The 17372-nt window shown below is 38.2% G+C and overlaps 1 protein-coding gene across 1 annotated transcript in view; it reads right to left on the bottom strand.

Annotated features, from left to right (window-relative positions):
• AK5 (adenylate kinase 5) overlaps positions 1-17372 on the bottom strand; it is a 91441-nt gene that overhangs the window by 26279 nt on the left and 47790 nt on the right. The window contains exon 8 of the mRNA XM_030493915.1: positions 12597-12673. Coding sequence (XP_030349775.1) covers positions 12597-12673 — 77 coding nt within the window. The remainder of the gene's footprint in view (positions 1-12596; positions 12674-17372) is intronic.

Below are 17372 nucleotides of genomic sequence, written 5' to 3' on the forward strand. Positions count from 1 at the left end.
ATAGCACAGGGTTATCAAGCTGTAGTTTCTTACAGTTCTGCTTCAGTGTGCTGTCAGAAATGGCCACCGCTAGAAATTTGTATAGCTGCATGAATAGATGAAGTGAAATTAACAGAATGGTGAATACAATGGGTGAACTGCTGGCCACTGTCATTTGCAAGGCTCTGGCACTACCCTTGCAGGTTTCTCCTTGTCTTCCCATTATCACCGAAACATAAGTACTCTTCATTAGGCTGAAGTATCATTACATTGGCTACACAGAGCATTTTCATTTTTTGAATCACAGTAGTTCTCAGCCTATTACACTGCAGCAGAACTGCCATGTTATAAAAAAAAAAAACGGGGGGGGGGGGGTGGAGGGAGGGGGCAAAACTGAAAAAGCAGCTGAACCCACTAAGTTTGCAGGAGAGTATTTCAGGGGTAAAAAAATTCCACTTTCAGATGAGAGATTAATCTTTTTGCTACAATTCAAGTGACAGTATTAACCCTATATGCTTTTTCTTTGATGTAATAATATTTGACCCTGCAAAGAATATGTTACATATAAAAGGCCTGGGTTTAGATTCAGTTTCTTGTCATGCCTTTGAAGGTTTACGGCTCAAAATCATTGTAGACACAAAGTTCAGAGTAAAGTTTCTTTAAAAATGAAGATCACAGTCCTAAGTTTATAGTCAAGTGAAAGAGGCATTACTGCTTTCAAGTATTGCTCTTTGTTGTCCCCTGTAATTGCAGAATGAAACTGCCTCTATGACCCTGGTGGGCTATAGGTAATAATAAAGGTCAGTTTAAGTCAAACAGGAAAATAACTGCTGGATTTAGCAAGTGATCGCATAAGCAAAAATCCCACCGATTATGAGATTGCTAATAGTATTTTACACCACATTGCCATGAGGAATACAGCGATTTCGCAGCAGTACAGTCTCTGTATTCTTGGTATAGCTGTTTCCATTTAATTGAAAACAAAGTGAGGAAGACTATAATCTTATATGTAATGAGCTCTGAAGAATAATGGGTAGTCTGTAATTTCAGATGCCTTTAGAGCCAGGTTATATCTATAATTATTATCTGGAAACATATCAATTAGTGGGGTATAGCTGACTGTGTAACTGCTTAAACATTATCAACAGTAAAATCATTGCTAAATAGATAAGTTTTCTACCTATAAAGAATCTCTTATCCAACATACGCCTTCAGAGTTGGAAAATGCAGGCTTCTGACTGTATTCTGACCTTTTGTCATTTAGCTCATTAATAGTAAATATCTGACTAGTAGTATGTACTTCATAGGTTAATGAGTTTAAGTTAGTGCCTGTCGTTGCTGGGTGTGATGCAATTTCCATTATCAAGAAATATGGCAGTAAGTCACAGCAAATAATAAGGAAATGATACAGAATTCTCCAGATCTTTGTGTATTGGTACTTACAAATTAGGACTCTTGAGTCATATCACTTTCAAGTAAGCAATAAAATATATTGAAAATTTTTCTTTTTTTTTTTTTTTTTTTTTTTTTTGCTAATGGTGGGGCATTTTCTTCATTAGGATTTAGCATTTGTAAATGTTTATGACCTGATGGAATGAGAGAGCTTTTCTGTTACACATTAATAACCTCTGCTCCATCCCTTGGTGGTTTTTTTTCTATCTTTGTAAAATGGTATAAAAAGTTCTCTCTTATCACCTTGTAGTTGCTTGAATGCCCCTCAAAAATAGTGGTGAAAAGTGCCTGATACATTTTATTCAGATTTCTAACAGATACAACAAGAGTTCCTCCTAGAAATTTACTGAAGATGATAAAGAGTCGTGGATTAAGGAGCAAAGAGGTAGTAGAGCCGATTTAAAATACAACATGATTGTTGCCTCAATTTATACTCAATTTTCAAGATTGAATTAGAGAATGTAAATATTCAAAGGAATATGTCAGGCACAAATTATTTAGGCAGAGAAACACGTAATTTTTATTTGCTTAAAAATATTTGTTGAGAATTGAACTAAATGCATAAGCATAAAAAAAAAAGGGGCAAGCAAGCAGCGTAGACAAACGTAAGTTTAACACTGAATGCCATCATGTATAGAGGAAGAACTGACCATGTAATCATGGTGATCTTATCAGCATCCCTTTGGGAATGCAGGTATCTAACCACAGATTTCTCAGCGCATTACACTTGTGCTTCTGTAGCATTTTATTTCTTCGAAGAACACTCCACTTCCATATATATCTTCCCTGTACTTTCTTTGGGAATAGAGGCAAGGGCGTAATTTCCATTCTAGCGAAGATATTAGGTGACTTCACAATGTAAACACAGTTATATATGGAAGCAGAACTAGGTTTAGGAGTTACATTTCTACCTTCTCCTCTTTAGCTTGTAGAATATTTACTTTGAAATCTTTGTACTTAGTAAAGTAATATTTAACAAAATTTCAAATGTTTACAAATGATGCTTCTACATCCACTACCCTTAAAATCAACTTCAGCTCTCAATTAAATAAACTCACTGATTGAGACTAGTTTAGGAAATCGGAAAGCAGTACGAGATGTCTGAGTACCATCTGGATATACAATTTGGCTGCTGCAGTGCAGTCCAGTCTGCCACAATCTGTGTGGTTTTAGAGTTTGACGTATTTGCATCTGCATTTATTAGGCATCCACCCTAATCACAGAGGATTATCTTTCAGATTAGATGTATGCAGCCTCTATTTATAAAAATGTAGTTATCACTGAGTGGTGTCCTTACATATATTACAAAACATAAAGACCCTGACCAAGCTTTAGCTAGTCAAAGTTAAGCACTGAAAACATTTGGGCTAGTCAGAGCTCAGCAGTGCAATCTGTCTTCTAAATTCCTGTAAGCGCCAATGTTTTGTTTTTATGAGATATACTGGGTTAGCTGCAGGTTTTATGTATGGGCTGTGGTCCCTGGGAATGGGTTTTATGAGCCATACAGTTAATTGCCATTAAATTTGATTTATGATTCAAATCACTTTTTGAGGCTGGGCTGCTTTCTCCAAGCTGAGTTAAAAGTATGTCTCTGGAAAGCAGGGGTGGCTGTGCTCTGACCTCCTCTGGTCCAGAACTAATGAATATGTCTAAATAAGATACTGTACAGTCTGAATACATTCAGACTTCAAGGCTTTTTCTTCCCTGAAAGGTGCATCTTCTTATACTGCTCAGCAGAGTGGAGCTATTTATGTCAAAAGGGCTAATAGTAATTAAGAGAACAGTGCTAACATTACTTGAGGTGATTTTTGTTTGTTTGGAGTGCATACAACTAGAAAGTGCAAAAAATCCCAGTGTTTGTAATAGCATCTGCAAGATGCTGACAGATTATTAGATTGCTATGATTCCCTTTAACTTCTGGGTTTCTAGCAAAGACAAGAATCTCTATGCCATTACTCTTTTAAAATAAACCTTATTATCACTTCTAAAAATGGAACAGATTTATACCTATGCAGAGGTAGAGATTAACTTGGTTTTAACACTTGCCAAAAGCTAAATTCGAATTACCTGGCTTTTAAAGATACGAAAGATTTATTTTCAGATTTTTCATTCTTGATCTTTGATAGCATAAAGAATAATAATTATCAGTCATTTAGATGGGAAAAAAATAGCAATTTGTTTGCTGTAGTGTGTGTGTGGGGGTTGGGTCTTTGACTTCTGTAGTTTGATGTTTGGTTTTTTTTTTTCAATGACGAAAAATACACATGATTAAGCATGAAAATGAAAGCAAAATTTATTTGGTTTCATACTGATTTCCAGACACTGGGAAACTGAATAAAATTTCAAAGAAATTAACTTTGAAGGGCAAACTTACCAGCCAAGGTATGCAATAAGAACACCCCTCCCAGCAGAGTAGCAGCATGCTGCATGATCAGAGCAGCCTTAAGAGTGTTCTGGCAAACCAAACACTTCATCTTAGGTTTAAAAGGCTGAACTTGAGGGGACAGCATTGATCTAACTTGAAGAAAAACTGGGCCTTGAGATTTAAATAGCTTTGTGTTTTGAAGAAACTTGAGAGACTTGACACCCATATTATCTGTGCATAGTTATTATCTATCGCTCGTTTTAAAGTACTTGTCACATACTGCGTTCAGTTACTTTTCAGTAGATCTGTATTTATAGAAAGTTCCCTGTGCCTACAAATTCTTCCCAGAATTTATCACTACTTTTCCTTTAGCATTATTCGTTTTTGCAAATCACCATCACTCCTTAAATGATTCTTGTCTATGTGGAGTATTAATGTTCCCTTTCAGGGGCTTTTTCTTACATCAAGCTACTGCAGCAGGTAAGCGCAGCAGGTGACCTTCCAGTGCATTTGAACCGCAAACTCGGTGCTGCTGAGCTGCTTTTCTTAGACTGGAAATGACAATCCTAATGAATGGATCCCTCAAATCATACACCATTAGCGCTGTGTACGAAGTCTCTCTGCCCTGAGCTGTTACATTGCCTTCTGAGAGTTGGAATTCAGTGGTTTGGATTTTTTTTTTTCCCCTTATTTGTGTTTTTATGTTTGTTTTGTTTTTAATTTTAGATGAAAAAGCCTTTTCTCCAGGCCAGTCTCAATTCAATTTACAAAAAGAAAGAAGAACAAGGATAGAGTGCTGTAAAAATAAGACCAGCATGTGCTCTCAGATCCTGTGATTTGCTGCTATTAAGATGAAAGTTGACAGCTGTGCTCAAATTTTACCTCTTGAAGACCTCTACTTAATGTTTGACCAAGCATATTCTAGGCTTACTGAAATGCCTATTTATATTTTATTAGATAGTTTTATAACTTTCCATAAGGAACTTCTATAGTATTTATAAAGAACTTCTCTGTTAAGAAGGAATTTAACTTATGGGACTAAACAGTCCACTGATCTGAGATGCACTACTGTGAAGGAATTCTAAAACTAGGCTGCTTCTCACTTCTTATAACTGAAATTTAAGCCTAATTTGACTAAAGTTGACTGCAAAATCACGGGATACATGAGGAGTAAGAAGACACCAAGCAGGAAACATATGGCTTTCTAAAAATACATAGAGGTTTATTCTTTTCTTTTTTCTTTTTTTCTTTTTTTCACCCCAAAGTGTTTCCAATGTAGCCAGAGAAGCCACACTTCTGCTTCAATACAATACACATAAATTATTTCAAAAGCCATTTTCTATCCCATATAGTAAGGTAGCATTCTTGTAATCACTGCAGTTTAATATGTAAATGTAAAAATCTATAGTATGTACTTTGACAGTAATTAAGAAATATTAATACGTTTTATAAAAAGCTGTTTCTTCAATGCTTTAAAATACAGGAATTTTTTTTTTTTTTTTTTTTTTACAAGTAACTTAAAGGACGGCTATTGGTAACTGTTTTAGGGATGCTAGGCTATGTGAACAGAACCTGTCCACAGCCCTGAGTCAGGCGTCTAAATCTAGGAGGTGGGGGGATTTAAAATACATTCTTGCATTTATCAGCTTTAGATGCAATGTGAAGTGTTCTGATGTGGATCCTATTTACATCAGCTATGTGGGATGCTTGATATTCCCCAAGAATTCTGCAGGTTCTCTGGGCTGTAAAGGTAGGCATGTAAAATGCAGAACTCCAATTCAGCTGTAACGTTATATTTTGTGCATGAAAAAATAAGGCCTCAGTTTGCCAGCAAAGGGGCAAGCTGATGCGAGAGAAGGAGGTACACTATCCTAGTGCTATTGCCTAGAAATAAGAGGGTAACATACTGAAAACTGTAACACTTCTTTTCTACAAACACCTTCCACTGCCCACCAGAGCTGCAGGCAGCAACTTTTGGTCCAAAATCTGAAAGGAAATGGGCAATACCAAGACTTAAACTAACCTTGGCAGTTTAGTCCTCACTAATATATGTGTGACCACAAAGTAAATCCAGATTATGTCTGTGAAAGGAGGAGCAAACAACTGTTGCTCACATTCCAAAGAAAAAAATGCAGATTGAGTCTACAGCAATTTTTCTTGCCCATTTCACCACGGTTTGCATGGGGGAAAATAGAGTGCTAGGCTTTCTTTTGCATGCCTTTACTACAGTGTACAATGGTGATTTTGAAAGAGAAAAATAATTCTTCAAGCTTACAAAATGATATAGAAGCACCAAATCACACTTGGCTTGAGCTTATGAAGGGAGCACTTTGTAACAGGCAAACTGTAGTACTTTGTTTCTAGAACTGATTTTTTTTTTTTTTTTTAAGCATTTAATAGGATAGTTTCCATGACAACTTGAACTGAACAGATTGTTCATTGACTTCAGTACATTTCTATTAAACATCTTTCCTCTGTAGGTAGGCTTGCCTCTCCAGCTCTTTCATTTCTTTGGGCACTTATTCATTATCTCCTTTTGCAGATATCCGTAAACTAGATTGGACTCCACCTTTCTGTGCTCTTTAACAAAAACAAAGTGTTGAGTGAACAGAGTTTCACAATAATTTTCTCAGTTTCCTAGAGTCCATTTTCTTTTCTATCATGTACTCCTGTTTTAATCAGTTTCCCTGTAGTACCAGAATGTGTTATTCAAACTGATGCTGCTGCCTATCAGGGAAAGAGAAATGGATGCTGAAGAAATGTGCAACATTAAAAGCCAAAATGGCTTCTGGATACTCCTAGTCATTTTATTAAGACCTATAATGACTAACGGTGCAAGCATATATGAAAAAACCTGCTGTTACACCATAAGTTCCTTATGTTCTTATGTAAAGAGAAAGCACATAATTAATATAGTACATACTAGATCTGACCCCTTAAATAATCAATTCCAAAGCTTTAGAAGTTGCAATGAAAATTTACTTTTGGAGATGTGCAGTTTGTTCTTTGTCATATTGTAATGATAGAGTCATAGAGTAGCTAGGGTTGGAAGGGACCTTAAAGATCTTCTGGTTCCAACCCCCCTGCTATGGGCAGGGATACCTTATACTAAACCATGTCACCCAAAACCCTGTCCAATCTGACCTTAAACACTTCCAGGGGTGGGGCAGCCGCAGTTCCAGTGCCTCACCACCCTCACAGTAAGGAACTTCTTCCTAATATCTAATCTAAATTCACTCTCTTTTAGTTTAAAGCCGTTACCACTTGTAATTCCAACCCCTGGATTACTTTGTTTGAAGAGTTAAAAAAAAAAATTACTTGGATTGAATCTTTCATGTAGAGAAAATTGAGTCAAAACACAGTGAAAATTGACATGAAACATAGTAAATGGAGGAAAATGGTCTTTAGATTAATCCACAGAGCTTTAGTTAAATGAGGCTTTCAATTTGCTGTTGCCCATCAGTTTTAGGAATATTTGTGTTCTGCTGCTTCATTGAGAAGGGCTTTCGGGGCCTTTTCATTATCTCTTGAATATTTAAGTTCAAAGTTATGATAATCAGTCAGACCGGAAATGTTCTTATAATCTTGGTAGAAATGGAGTCTGTTTTTCATCAGTTCACTTAAAGCTTTCCTCCTGCTTCACTAAAGCCTGGATTTGTATGTGCTCTGGGTGGGAAATGACAGCAAGTTGTAAGAAGAATTGTCACTACATGGCAACAACTTTTAATCAAGAGCTTGTTTCCTCTTGTTAGAATGAGAGTAAGTCTCTGTGAGGGCTTTTTTCCTCCACTACTTTTTGGTTTTGCTTGTTGCCTTTCAAGTGAGCTGTCACATTTTCTAATTATAAAACATTCTGCACTTGCAGCAAAGATTGGGTTATGCAATTTTCTTAATTCAATAGATTGCTTGTCACTGCTGAGCAGAAAACCTTTTATTATCTTTCAGTCTTTTTTACATCTATTTTTCCTAGGTCTTTGACATACTTGGAGGGGGAGGGGAGAAAAGAATCATGGAATAATTTGGGTTGGAGGGACCTTCAAAGGTCATCTAATCCCACTCCTCTGCAATGAGCAGAACATCTTGAACTAGATCAAGTTGCCCGATACCACATCCAGCCTGGATGTCTCCAGGGATGGCACATCCACCACCTCTCTGGGAAACCTATGCCAGTGTTCTACCACCCTCATTGTAAAAAACTTCTCTTTCACATCCAGCCTGAACCTCCTCTCTTTTAGTTTAAAACCATCACCAGTGATCTCCCTTTTGCATGTGCCATTACATTTACCTAGTGCAGTCTGACACTGGAAGGACAAGGAAATGCCTCAGTTATGACCTGGTAACTTCCTTTGAGGCACAAAAATGTGTTCCAGTGTTTCGTAGATGTGAAATATTCCCCCTTCCCCCAATATTAAAAGAGGTTAAGTATATTTGTAAGGTTTTTACTTGAAGTTTACCTGATTTTCATGTTTACCAAATTTTAAATTATTAATTCTACAAGCACTTGTTCAGGAGTGGATTCACTCTACGGTCATCCTCTAATTAGTCGAAGTATTCCTCCAACTAGTTAAGGTTGTCTTGAAAACCTTGTATTCACAAGAAAATAATTGGATGCTCTTTTCTTCTGGAACTCTTTGATAGGATTTACTGATGCCAATTTTTCAATACTCCCTGAATGCACTTGAAATAAGCCAAATGGTAGGTTTCTAATTAAAAATCCAAGTCTTAAAGATAGAACTTGTCTGGTCTCTGGAAACAAGCCGCTCTGGCAAAGTTAGGAAATTGAATGGCAGGTATAAATGAACTGAGTGATCAGTGTATCACACTTGAGAGCATTCCAGCAGCAAAAGAATCCTTATTAAACCAGATACTAGTCATGACAGTGAGTTCTGCAAATTGAAAATACTCTATAAAGCTCATTAGAAGCTATGCTGTTGCACCCAAAAATGAGTGGCCTAAAACATACTCCTCATGCCTTAATATGGGTGAAAATATCTGAACATAGTTTAATGTGCTTTTATGTTTTTCAATCAAGCCGTGAGTAGCGTAATCATTACCCCAGAAGAGGCTATAGGGATTGCTGCCACGTGAAACTTTGGCTGGTTCTTCCACAAGGCATACTCAATGAGTATGTCTGCTTTTGTTTTTATTTTCTGGCAGAATATCTTTTGAGCAATTATTCTAAAAACCTAGATTATTCCTTCTGTAATATAAGATCTCACAACTACAGATCTGAGAAAGAACTGAAAATAGTTATTAGTGATTTGGAGAAATAAATAGTTTGTCTTTTAAAAAAAAAAAAAAAAAAGTGGCTATTTCCCGCCTGCCTTTCAGTGCTGCAGAGACTTCGTGATTACAAGTGTTCTAGTCCTACAAACATCCATGCATAGCCAGTAGAAAACAATCAGCTTGCTTTTAATTTAGTTACATTAATTTAAGTGGATGTTCATTTATAAAGTGTACAATACAAAGCTCAAGCTTTTTCTGAGTTGTTTTTAATTCAATTTCCTCTGCCTACTCATCCAGAAAAGCCAGATATTGGTCTGCATTAGTGTTGGTTTGCACTGTTTCAGCAACAGGTACCAAGTGCTTCTGGAAGTACTTTGCTGTACTTTGGAGCGCTCCTAGATGCTGGTAACTACATTGGTAGTTGGAACCACACCACTTGTTATCCTTGTTCCTGCCTGCTGTAAGAGAGGTTACTCTGGAAGAAGTAGCATTCATCTAAAGAACTCGGATACACCTTTGCTAGCTTAGGCTACACTGGAGTTTTCCTGACTCATTCCTAGAATGAGAAAATGCAAAGGTATCTGCATATGTCCATTTCAGCTGTGCCAAGTGATACTCATGCCCAGCTGTGGCTTTGTCTTCAGTACATGTTGTGTACTGCTCTAACCACTAACTCCTCTTGTACAGCGACTACCAATATGTTCTGCTAAAATTCAACCATTTTTAGCATCTCAGCTGTGTAAGGTTGCTTAGAAACCAGCCTTCTTATCCCCCACATTCTCATGACAGATTTCCTATGCAATAACATCACTGCATGACACATTTGTATCCTCATACGCATTCCTTTTCCACTTGAGATTCTCTGAGTAAAGGTTGTTGGTGCTTCACCCAATTCGTAAACAGCATGTGGTAAATCACCGGAGTATTAAATCACTGCAACGGTGAAAATGAGCGCAAATTTTGAATGCGAGCAGTTCCTCACTCCTGAATGTAATTATTGATCTTTTCTTGTACATAGTAATTTCTAATTTTGTTTTTCAGACTGGGTAGCTGGATATTAGTATGACTTTATGGCAATCTCTGCTCCCTTCTTTGCTTCTGTATATAATACTTGCTTCCACCATTTCAAAATTTAAATGATAAGGGCTTTTGGTTGCAATTGCTTTCTCCTTTATGTTTTCTTTCTGTTTGTTCAAGGCATCTCAGATGAACTGGGCATCAAGATTTTTATTAGTAATAGAAATATTTATATTTTTTAAAATGTCACTAATAAGTATCAAAGATATCAACTTGCAGTTGAACAGAGTCATTGTCAGCCACTTCATATTTAATGTATCTCTCTGACTGACGGGTTTCTAGCACTGTTTTTACCTCATTTGTCCTTTTCTGTTTGCAAACAGTATTGCACTCTTGCCAGAATGGCAATGTGTTGGTCTGGCAAAATAATGTGAAAAGCTAACTGCCACATCTGGTGGAAAGAGTATTTGCTATTGACCAAGACAATAAGGTCCCATCGTAGCTGTCGTCTTTAGCCGACATGAACCACAAGCAATTTGATTCAAAATTAGTTAGTGCTTTTATGAATATAACATCAGTGAACCATATGGTTTAAATTATAAATCAATATAATTTTCATATATTTTTTCTGTTAATTTTATTTTGTTACTCTAAAACTTATGCTTATTATTTGAACAGCATTTCAAGCATTATGTATCAAGAGTATAATTTTGTGAGTGCTCATACTCTGCCAAAAGAATGTTATTTAAAATGTTAGTAAAATGCAAAATTTACATAATCGACACATGATTTAAATATATATTCTGCATTATAGGGCATAAAGGCCTAAACCTTGCAATAAAGAAGTAGTACAATCAAGACAAAGATAAATGTAAAGGAGTTTCCTGGGGTAAAGAATGTTTTAAGAAGAATTTATGAAAGAATGAGATTTAAATTGGGATTTGGAGACAGAGGTAAGCTGTCTGAAAGAAGCCGAACTGAAATAACTGAGCCAAAAAGAACAGTAAAAGGATCATAAATTAACAGAAATGAATAGGGCTAGAACATGTCACATGATGCAGGTGTGGATAAATTGTTGCACTGAATACTGTGAAAGAAAACCAATGAGTGAACAGATGATACTGAATGAAATGCAGTTTTGTTGGTCCTGATTTTATCACTAGCTTTAAAATTCCACAAGAAAAGATATCTTTTGTGAATAATGAGGCAAGAGGTGAGAAAATTCACAACTGCATTTAGTTCTGATAACAGAAACACAAAATAACATTCTTTGCCAATCCTCTCACAAATCTAGGGAAGTGTTTGTGGTAATTGTGAAGAAAATGCAAGCAGAGTTGTGTAAAAGTGAAAGGCAGAAAGTAAAACATACAAAAACACCACCCTTAAGTATGGTGGTGTGATAAGCAGTTGGCTTTAAAAATATTTTAATTATAAGTCATTCTTTTAATGCTTATCCACAGCACAGTAACAAGAATACTAACACTTATCCTTAGTGCAGTATCCAAGCACAGGAACCTCATGTGTTTCAGTTTGTGCCCATTGCCTCTTGTTGTCACAGGGCACCACTGAAAAAAGCCTGGCTCCATCTTCTCTGCACCCTCCCTTCAGATTTCTGTATACATTGATGAGATCTCCTCTGAGCCTTCTCTTTTCCAGGCTGAACACTCCAAGCTCTCTCAGCCTTTCTGTATAGGAAAGATGGCCCAGTTCCTTAACCATCTTATTGACCGTTTGCTGGACTCTTAAGCAGCTCCATATGTTGTACTGCTGAGCCCAGAACTGAACGCAGTAGTCCAGATGTGGCCTTACCAGTTTTGAGGTGAAAATTAGAGGGGAAAGATGTATACAACATTTTTCCATCTCCAGCCTTCTTTCTTCCTACATATAAGGAAAACACCATCGAAATTTAGTTTTCAGATGTGGACAGAATGGGATCAGTAGAAAGGTTGGTTTCAAAACACTGTAAGCATCTGTTGACATTTTATTCTTAAAAACACTTTTTCAAGGGGAGAATGTTTGATTTGGTTTTAGTTACGTTTCACACTTTGTACTTTCATGCCTCTTTTTTGAAAAATCTTTTACTCTCCCTTCTTAAATATACAATAGGTGTACAGTCCATTCCAATGATTCTATTCACCATGTTTTCCAACGTTTTAAAATTTGTGGAGGAAACTCGGCAATCACAGAATCATGGAATGGTTGGAAGGGACCTTAAAGTTCATCTAGTTCCACAGCTCCTGCCACGGGCAGGGACACCTTCCACTAGACCAGATTGCTCAAAGCTCTGTCTAACCTGGCCTCAAACGCTGCGAGGGATGGAATGTACAGTAATGGAAGAAATGGAAGATATGAGCTCTTAATACCACAATAATATTCACTGTTTTCTCATAACCAGAAAGCAACCTCTATATTACAAATTTACTTATATTGCACTTAAAAAGAGCTTTGGCTTAGGTACCATTAAAGTTCTACCACCTTGTTCAGACAGATTGTAAAGCACAGTAGGTACCTAAACTAGAAAACTGTCTAAAGAGAGGCCATATATACATAAAATTACCTGGTCTTCAAAGTCAAAATCTGTATAAACAGGATCACCAGAATCCATAATCAGACTGCAATCAAGTTCATTTGGCTCTAAAATAGGAAAGAAAATTAGACTTCAGAAATGGATTGGAAATTTTCACTTTATGTGATGGAACACTGTAACATTTCCATTTCTCTGTGTATACACAAAAACTGTGATGCAAGGAACCATTCAGATTTGCTAGAGAATCCAGGTGAATGGTATTCCTTTAACAAAGCCTTCAAAGCACCCATAAAAGCTACCACAGATTTTAATAAGGAATGGTTATACTAAGTGGTGCATTGCTTCAGCTTGACTGCAGATTTATTGGGCAGGGTGTTCTGTCATGACTTGCAATTGTAAAATTGCCACAGGCATCTTGACTCTAGGGAGAATAGAAACCATGTTTAGGAAAGAGAAAGGAAATAATGACTAACTTGTGATTAGCAGATATGGATCCTGGATTGATGTTTACGGGGGACCAAAGCAGCCTGCTTCTAGCAGCAACAGTCCCCATTCCTATCCTACCCCTTTTCAAGGCAACAGTGTGGCTCTGCCCTTTCTCCCAATCATCTTCCTGTGGCAGGATCAGCGAGTCATGCAGATTCTTGCACTTGGGATGACAAAATTCAGTTGCTGAGAAGCCTTCACTTGGCTGAGCTTTAGAGTTTAGCTTCAGCTGAACTGCTGAAAGTGCAGGTTAAGAGAAATTGGGCTTGGTATTTCAAGAAATATGGGGGGTAGTCATTGCTAAACCACAATGGGAGGATAAACCACTAATCATCTTTCTACATAAACAAAGGAAGGGTAGAGTATGACATATATTCTTGCATTATCACCCTGTTCAGATTATCTCATTCGTAGAATCATAGAATAGTTAGGGTTGGAAAGGACCTTAAGATCATCTAGTTACAACCCCCCTGCCATGGGCAGGGACACCTCGCGCTAAACCATGTCACCCAAGACTCCATCCAATCTGGCCTTGAACGCCGCCAGGGATGGAGCATTCACAGCTTCCTTGGGCAACCCATTCCAGTGCCTCACCACCCTCACAGTAAAGAACATCTTCATATCTAATCTAAACTTTTCCTGTTTAAGTCTGAGCCCATTACCCCTTGTCCTATCACTACAGTCCCCAATGAAGAGTCCCTCCCCAGCATCCTTATAGGCCTCCTTCACATACTGGAAGGCTGCTATGAGGCCTCCATGCAGCCTTCTCTTCTCCAGGCTGAACAGCCCCAACTCTCTCAGCCTGTCTTCATATGGGAGGTGCTCCAGCCCCCTTATCATCCTCGTGGCCCTCCTCTGGACTTGCTCCAACAGTTCCATGTCCTTTTTATGTTGAGGACACCAGAACTGTACACAATACTCCAAGTGAGGTCTCACAAGAGCAGAGTAGAGAGGCAGGATCACCTCCTTTGACCTGCTGGTCACGCTTCTTTTGATGCAGCCCAGGATACGGTTGGCTTTCTGGGCTGCAAGTGCACACTGAAGCCGGCTCATGTTCAGTTTCTCATCAGCCAACACCCCCAAGTCCTTCTCTGCAGGGCTGCTCTGAATCTCTTCTCTGCCCAACCTGTAGCTGTGCCTGGGATTGCCCCATCCCAGGTGTAGGATCTTGCACATGCCTTGGCTGAACTTCATGAGGCTGGCATTGGCCCACCTCACAAGTGTGTCAAGGTCCCTCTGGATGGCAACCCTTCCCTCCAGCGTATCAACCGAACCACACAGCTTGGTGTTGTCAGCAAACTTGCTGAGGGAGCACTCAGTCCCACTGTCCTTGTCACCGACAAAGATGTGGAACATCCCAAGCAAGGAATGTCTCCTGTACCCTCTAGATTGTGAAGCCCTAAACCAAAACCTGCACATGTTCAACACACATTAACATGTCAATAGGTGTATTTTTCACCTGTTAGAATAACAAAAATACTGTAATGAAACACAGAGATCTAAAAATTGTGACCAGCCAGTAGCCACAGGTGAGTCCAACCACTATCTTCATGTGGGGAGCAACAGGTAACACTAGGGGAAGTGTAAGATGTGCACTGGTTTGTGCCCTTATGTCCCCAGACAAGCTCAGTGGTGAGGAAGAGAATATAGCTCTCTCCCTCCCGGGGTTACAGGTGTCTCTATCTGGTATGATGCTCCTGCAAGCACTGGCAGTGAGGATACATAGTGTTAAGACTGTTGCTGACCTGGAATTGTTATCATTATAGACGTATACTTCCTGTAACAAGCATTATCAATAACAGATTTTGCAGTTCAGTTTGTGCCAGATGCATTTATGTATTATCTGCTTTTGTTTGCTTTTAAAGCTTACATAGTAATAATATATGTAGGTGGTGATCTAAACATAACTAAGAGACAGAACAGAGAGGAACTGGATGTCACAATGACTAAAACAGTAACTGTTTAGTAGAGATGATGATTCCAGGGTGTCTTAGTTTGCAATCCATATTACAATTGCTGCCAAATTAATCTTTGATGCAATTCTAGAATACGCAAGAGATACTAGGGAAAGAGTTGGGTCTACCATCTGCTGGTGGGTTTTGGGTCCCCCCCAGTGTTCATGTATACTTTATCAGGTTGCTATAAAAAAAGTAACAGAAATGGATTATACTCTTGCTGCCATCCAATGTCACATGTGTATATGCAGCATGTTCTCTGGCATATACACTTCACGATCTTTAGAAAATACCTGTGTGTAAACGATTCATGCAACCAAATAGATTTACAAGTGCTGAGAGAATATTAATTTTTTGATTTATTTTACACAGCTGACATCTTGCTCTTAACGTTGTATCACTGTTGATAATATAACTAAGCTTTAATCGTCACCAGCACTCGCCTATCTTGGCACGTCAATCACTCTTAAAGGCCCTTGTGTGCAAGTATTTGATTAATCGTCACTTAACTAGTAAGAGCAGTATGTATCCTTAGCTAGAAATGTTAGTATGAAATATGGTGCCACAAGCTTAAATGTAAAGGTCAGGCTGAAAATGAATACTCATGCATAATGTATCTTAAGTGATAAAAGCCATAATGGTTATACAATTTTAATATGGTCAAGCATCCTAAGGCCTTTTTTTCTTGAACTAGGACACCAATTTCCTTGGGGAAGCATAACTCTTTTCTAGAGTATATTCAAGGAAGGTCAGGAAAATGGAAAATATGTGTCTTTTCTTCATTCAATGAAAACTAACAAATCCCATAACCATCTATCACTGAACAGTATACAGACTTCTCTACCCTTCTCAAATTGCCTCAAGACAAACATACCAGAAATTAACTGGAGCAAACGCCTACTCCCAGGGCAAGATAAACTAACAAGGGGACATGTTAAGAGTACTTGTGATATCCCTGGTGCAGTATGAATAAGCATGAGTAGTTTGCTATCCTCCAGCTCAGTTTGTTGTTGGAGGGAGCATATTTTGCTGAGTTTGGACTAAATCTTGCTAAAACAGGTCTTCTGGGGAGGACAACAGGCTCGCTAACTAACTGCTAGTATGTGTGGCAGTAGAAGTGTACCAGAAAGCCACTTTTACTCTGGGAGTCAGTAATCCTGATGGGAGGTAAAGCTGCTGAGGAGGCTAAAGCCAAGGGGAAAGTGTTAGGTTTTCGAAGCTCAAGTTCCAATCAGCAACATTTTATGTAAAACTTTTGGCAGTGTTTAGCTGTCAAAAGAGAAACACAAAATATTGGCTTAAGGAAAAGAGGAAGATTGGTGAAAGCATTTGGAAGCAAACATGCCCTGCTGCTTTCAGTGAGTCTGCAGGCTGCACATCTCCTGCTCTGACAGCAGAACTGGGGATTGTAAATAAGGCTCATTGCCTTTTCTGAGTAAGTCGTGTTGTTTTTCCTTTGACATGTTGGTGCACTAAGAACTAGGCTATAAAAAATGAATACTTGTTTACCATTGGAGGAAAGTCTTACAGTCTGAATTGTCCTAATTCCTTTCAAAGGCATGCCCCGTTCCACCAGATAATCTCAGCTCTTAGTTACCTTAGAGCCTTCCTGTGCTTGTATGAACCTATTGCCAATGATCTAAGTAACTGTATCAATTTCAATAAGGGACACTCAACCACTAAAAAAAACCAATAGAATTAAGAAACTGCATGAAAGCTTTCTGCCATGGGGAAATAGCTTGCAAGCAGCTGACCTGAAAAGGCACTCTTGCAACTTAAAATATACTTCTTCAATTTCACTGCATGCATAAAGCAGAGGTAAGGGGAAACCTGGTCATTTTCACGTGCCCTGTGTTTTCCTTGGGGGAAAACCAGAGAAGATTTTATTAGGTCCAGTACTGCACAATTAAAAAATAAATCAGTTGGAAGTTTTTATTAAATCCCCATTAACTGAATAATCAGCTCTCCAGGGAGGAGCAGGCTGCTGAAAAAAGAAACGGCAAATCAGCTAGAATGCATTCCACTTTTTTTTTGTTTTTTTGTTTTTTTTTTTTTTTGCTGGGCTTTCTTTTTTGACACTGAAGGCATCATTCATAAAGATTAGTCTTGCTAGAAACCCAGAGGATCCACTGACACAGCACTGAGGGATGAGCTGAGTTAATGGTTGGCTGCAGTTGTACAAGGGTGTGCAGACAAGAGATCCCTCTGCTAGGTCTGACAGTCAGGATGAATGACTCCCCTGGCCCTGGAGGGGTGCAGGGCTGTGTTCAGTCACTTCCTTCACTGTGAGGCTGTACTTGTAAATTTTATGCTGTGTTTTATGTATTATTTGTTGCTCCTAAGATGAATTGCACAGGATTAGTTA

Source organism: Strigops habroptila, chromosome 8 (assembly GCF_004027225.2).
Source record: "Strigops habroptila isolate Jane chromosome 8, bStrHab1.2.pri, whole genome shotgun sequence".
Classification (NCBI taxonomy): domain Eukaryota; kingdom Metazoa; phylum Chordata; class Aves; order Psittaciformes; family Psittacidae; genus Strigops; species Strigops habroptila.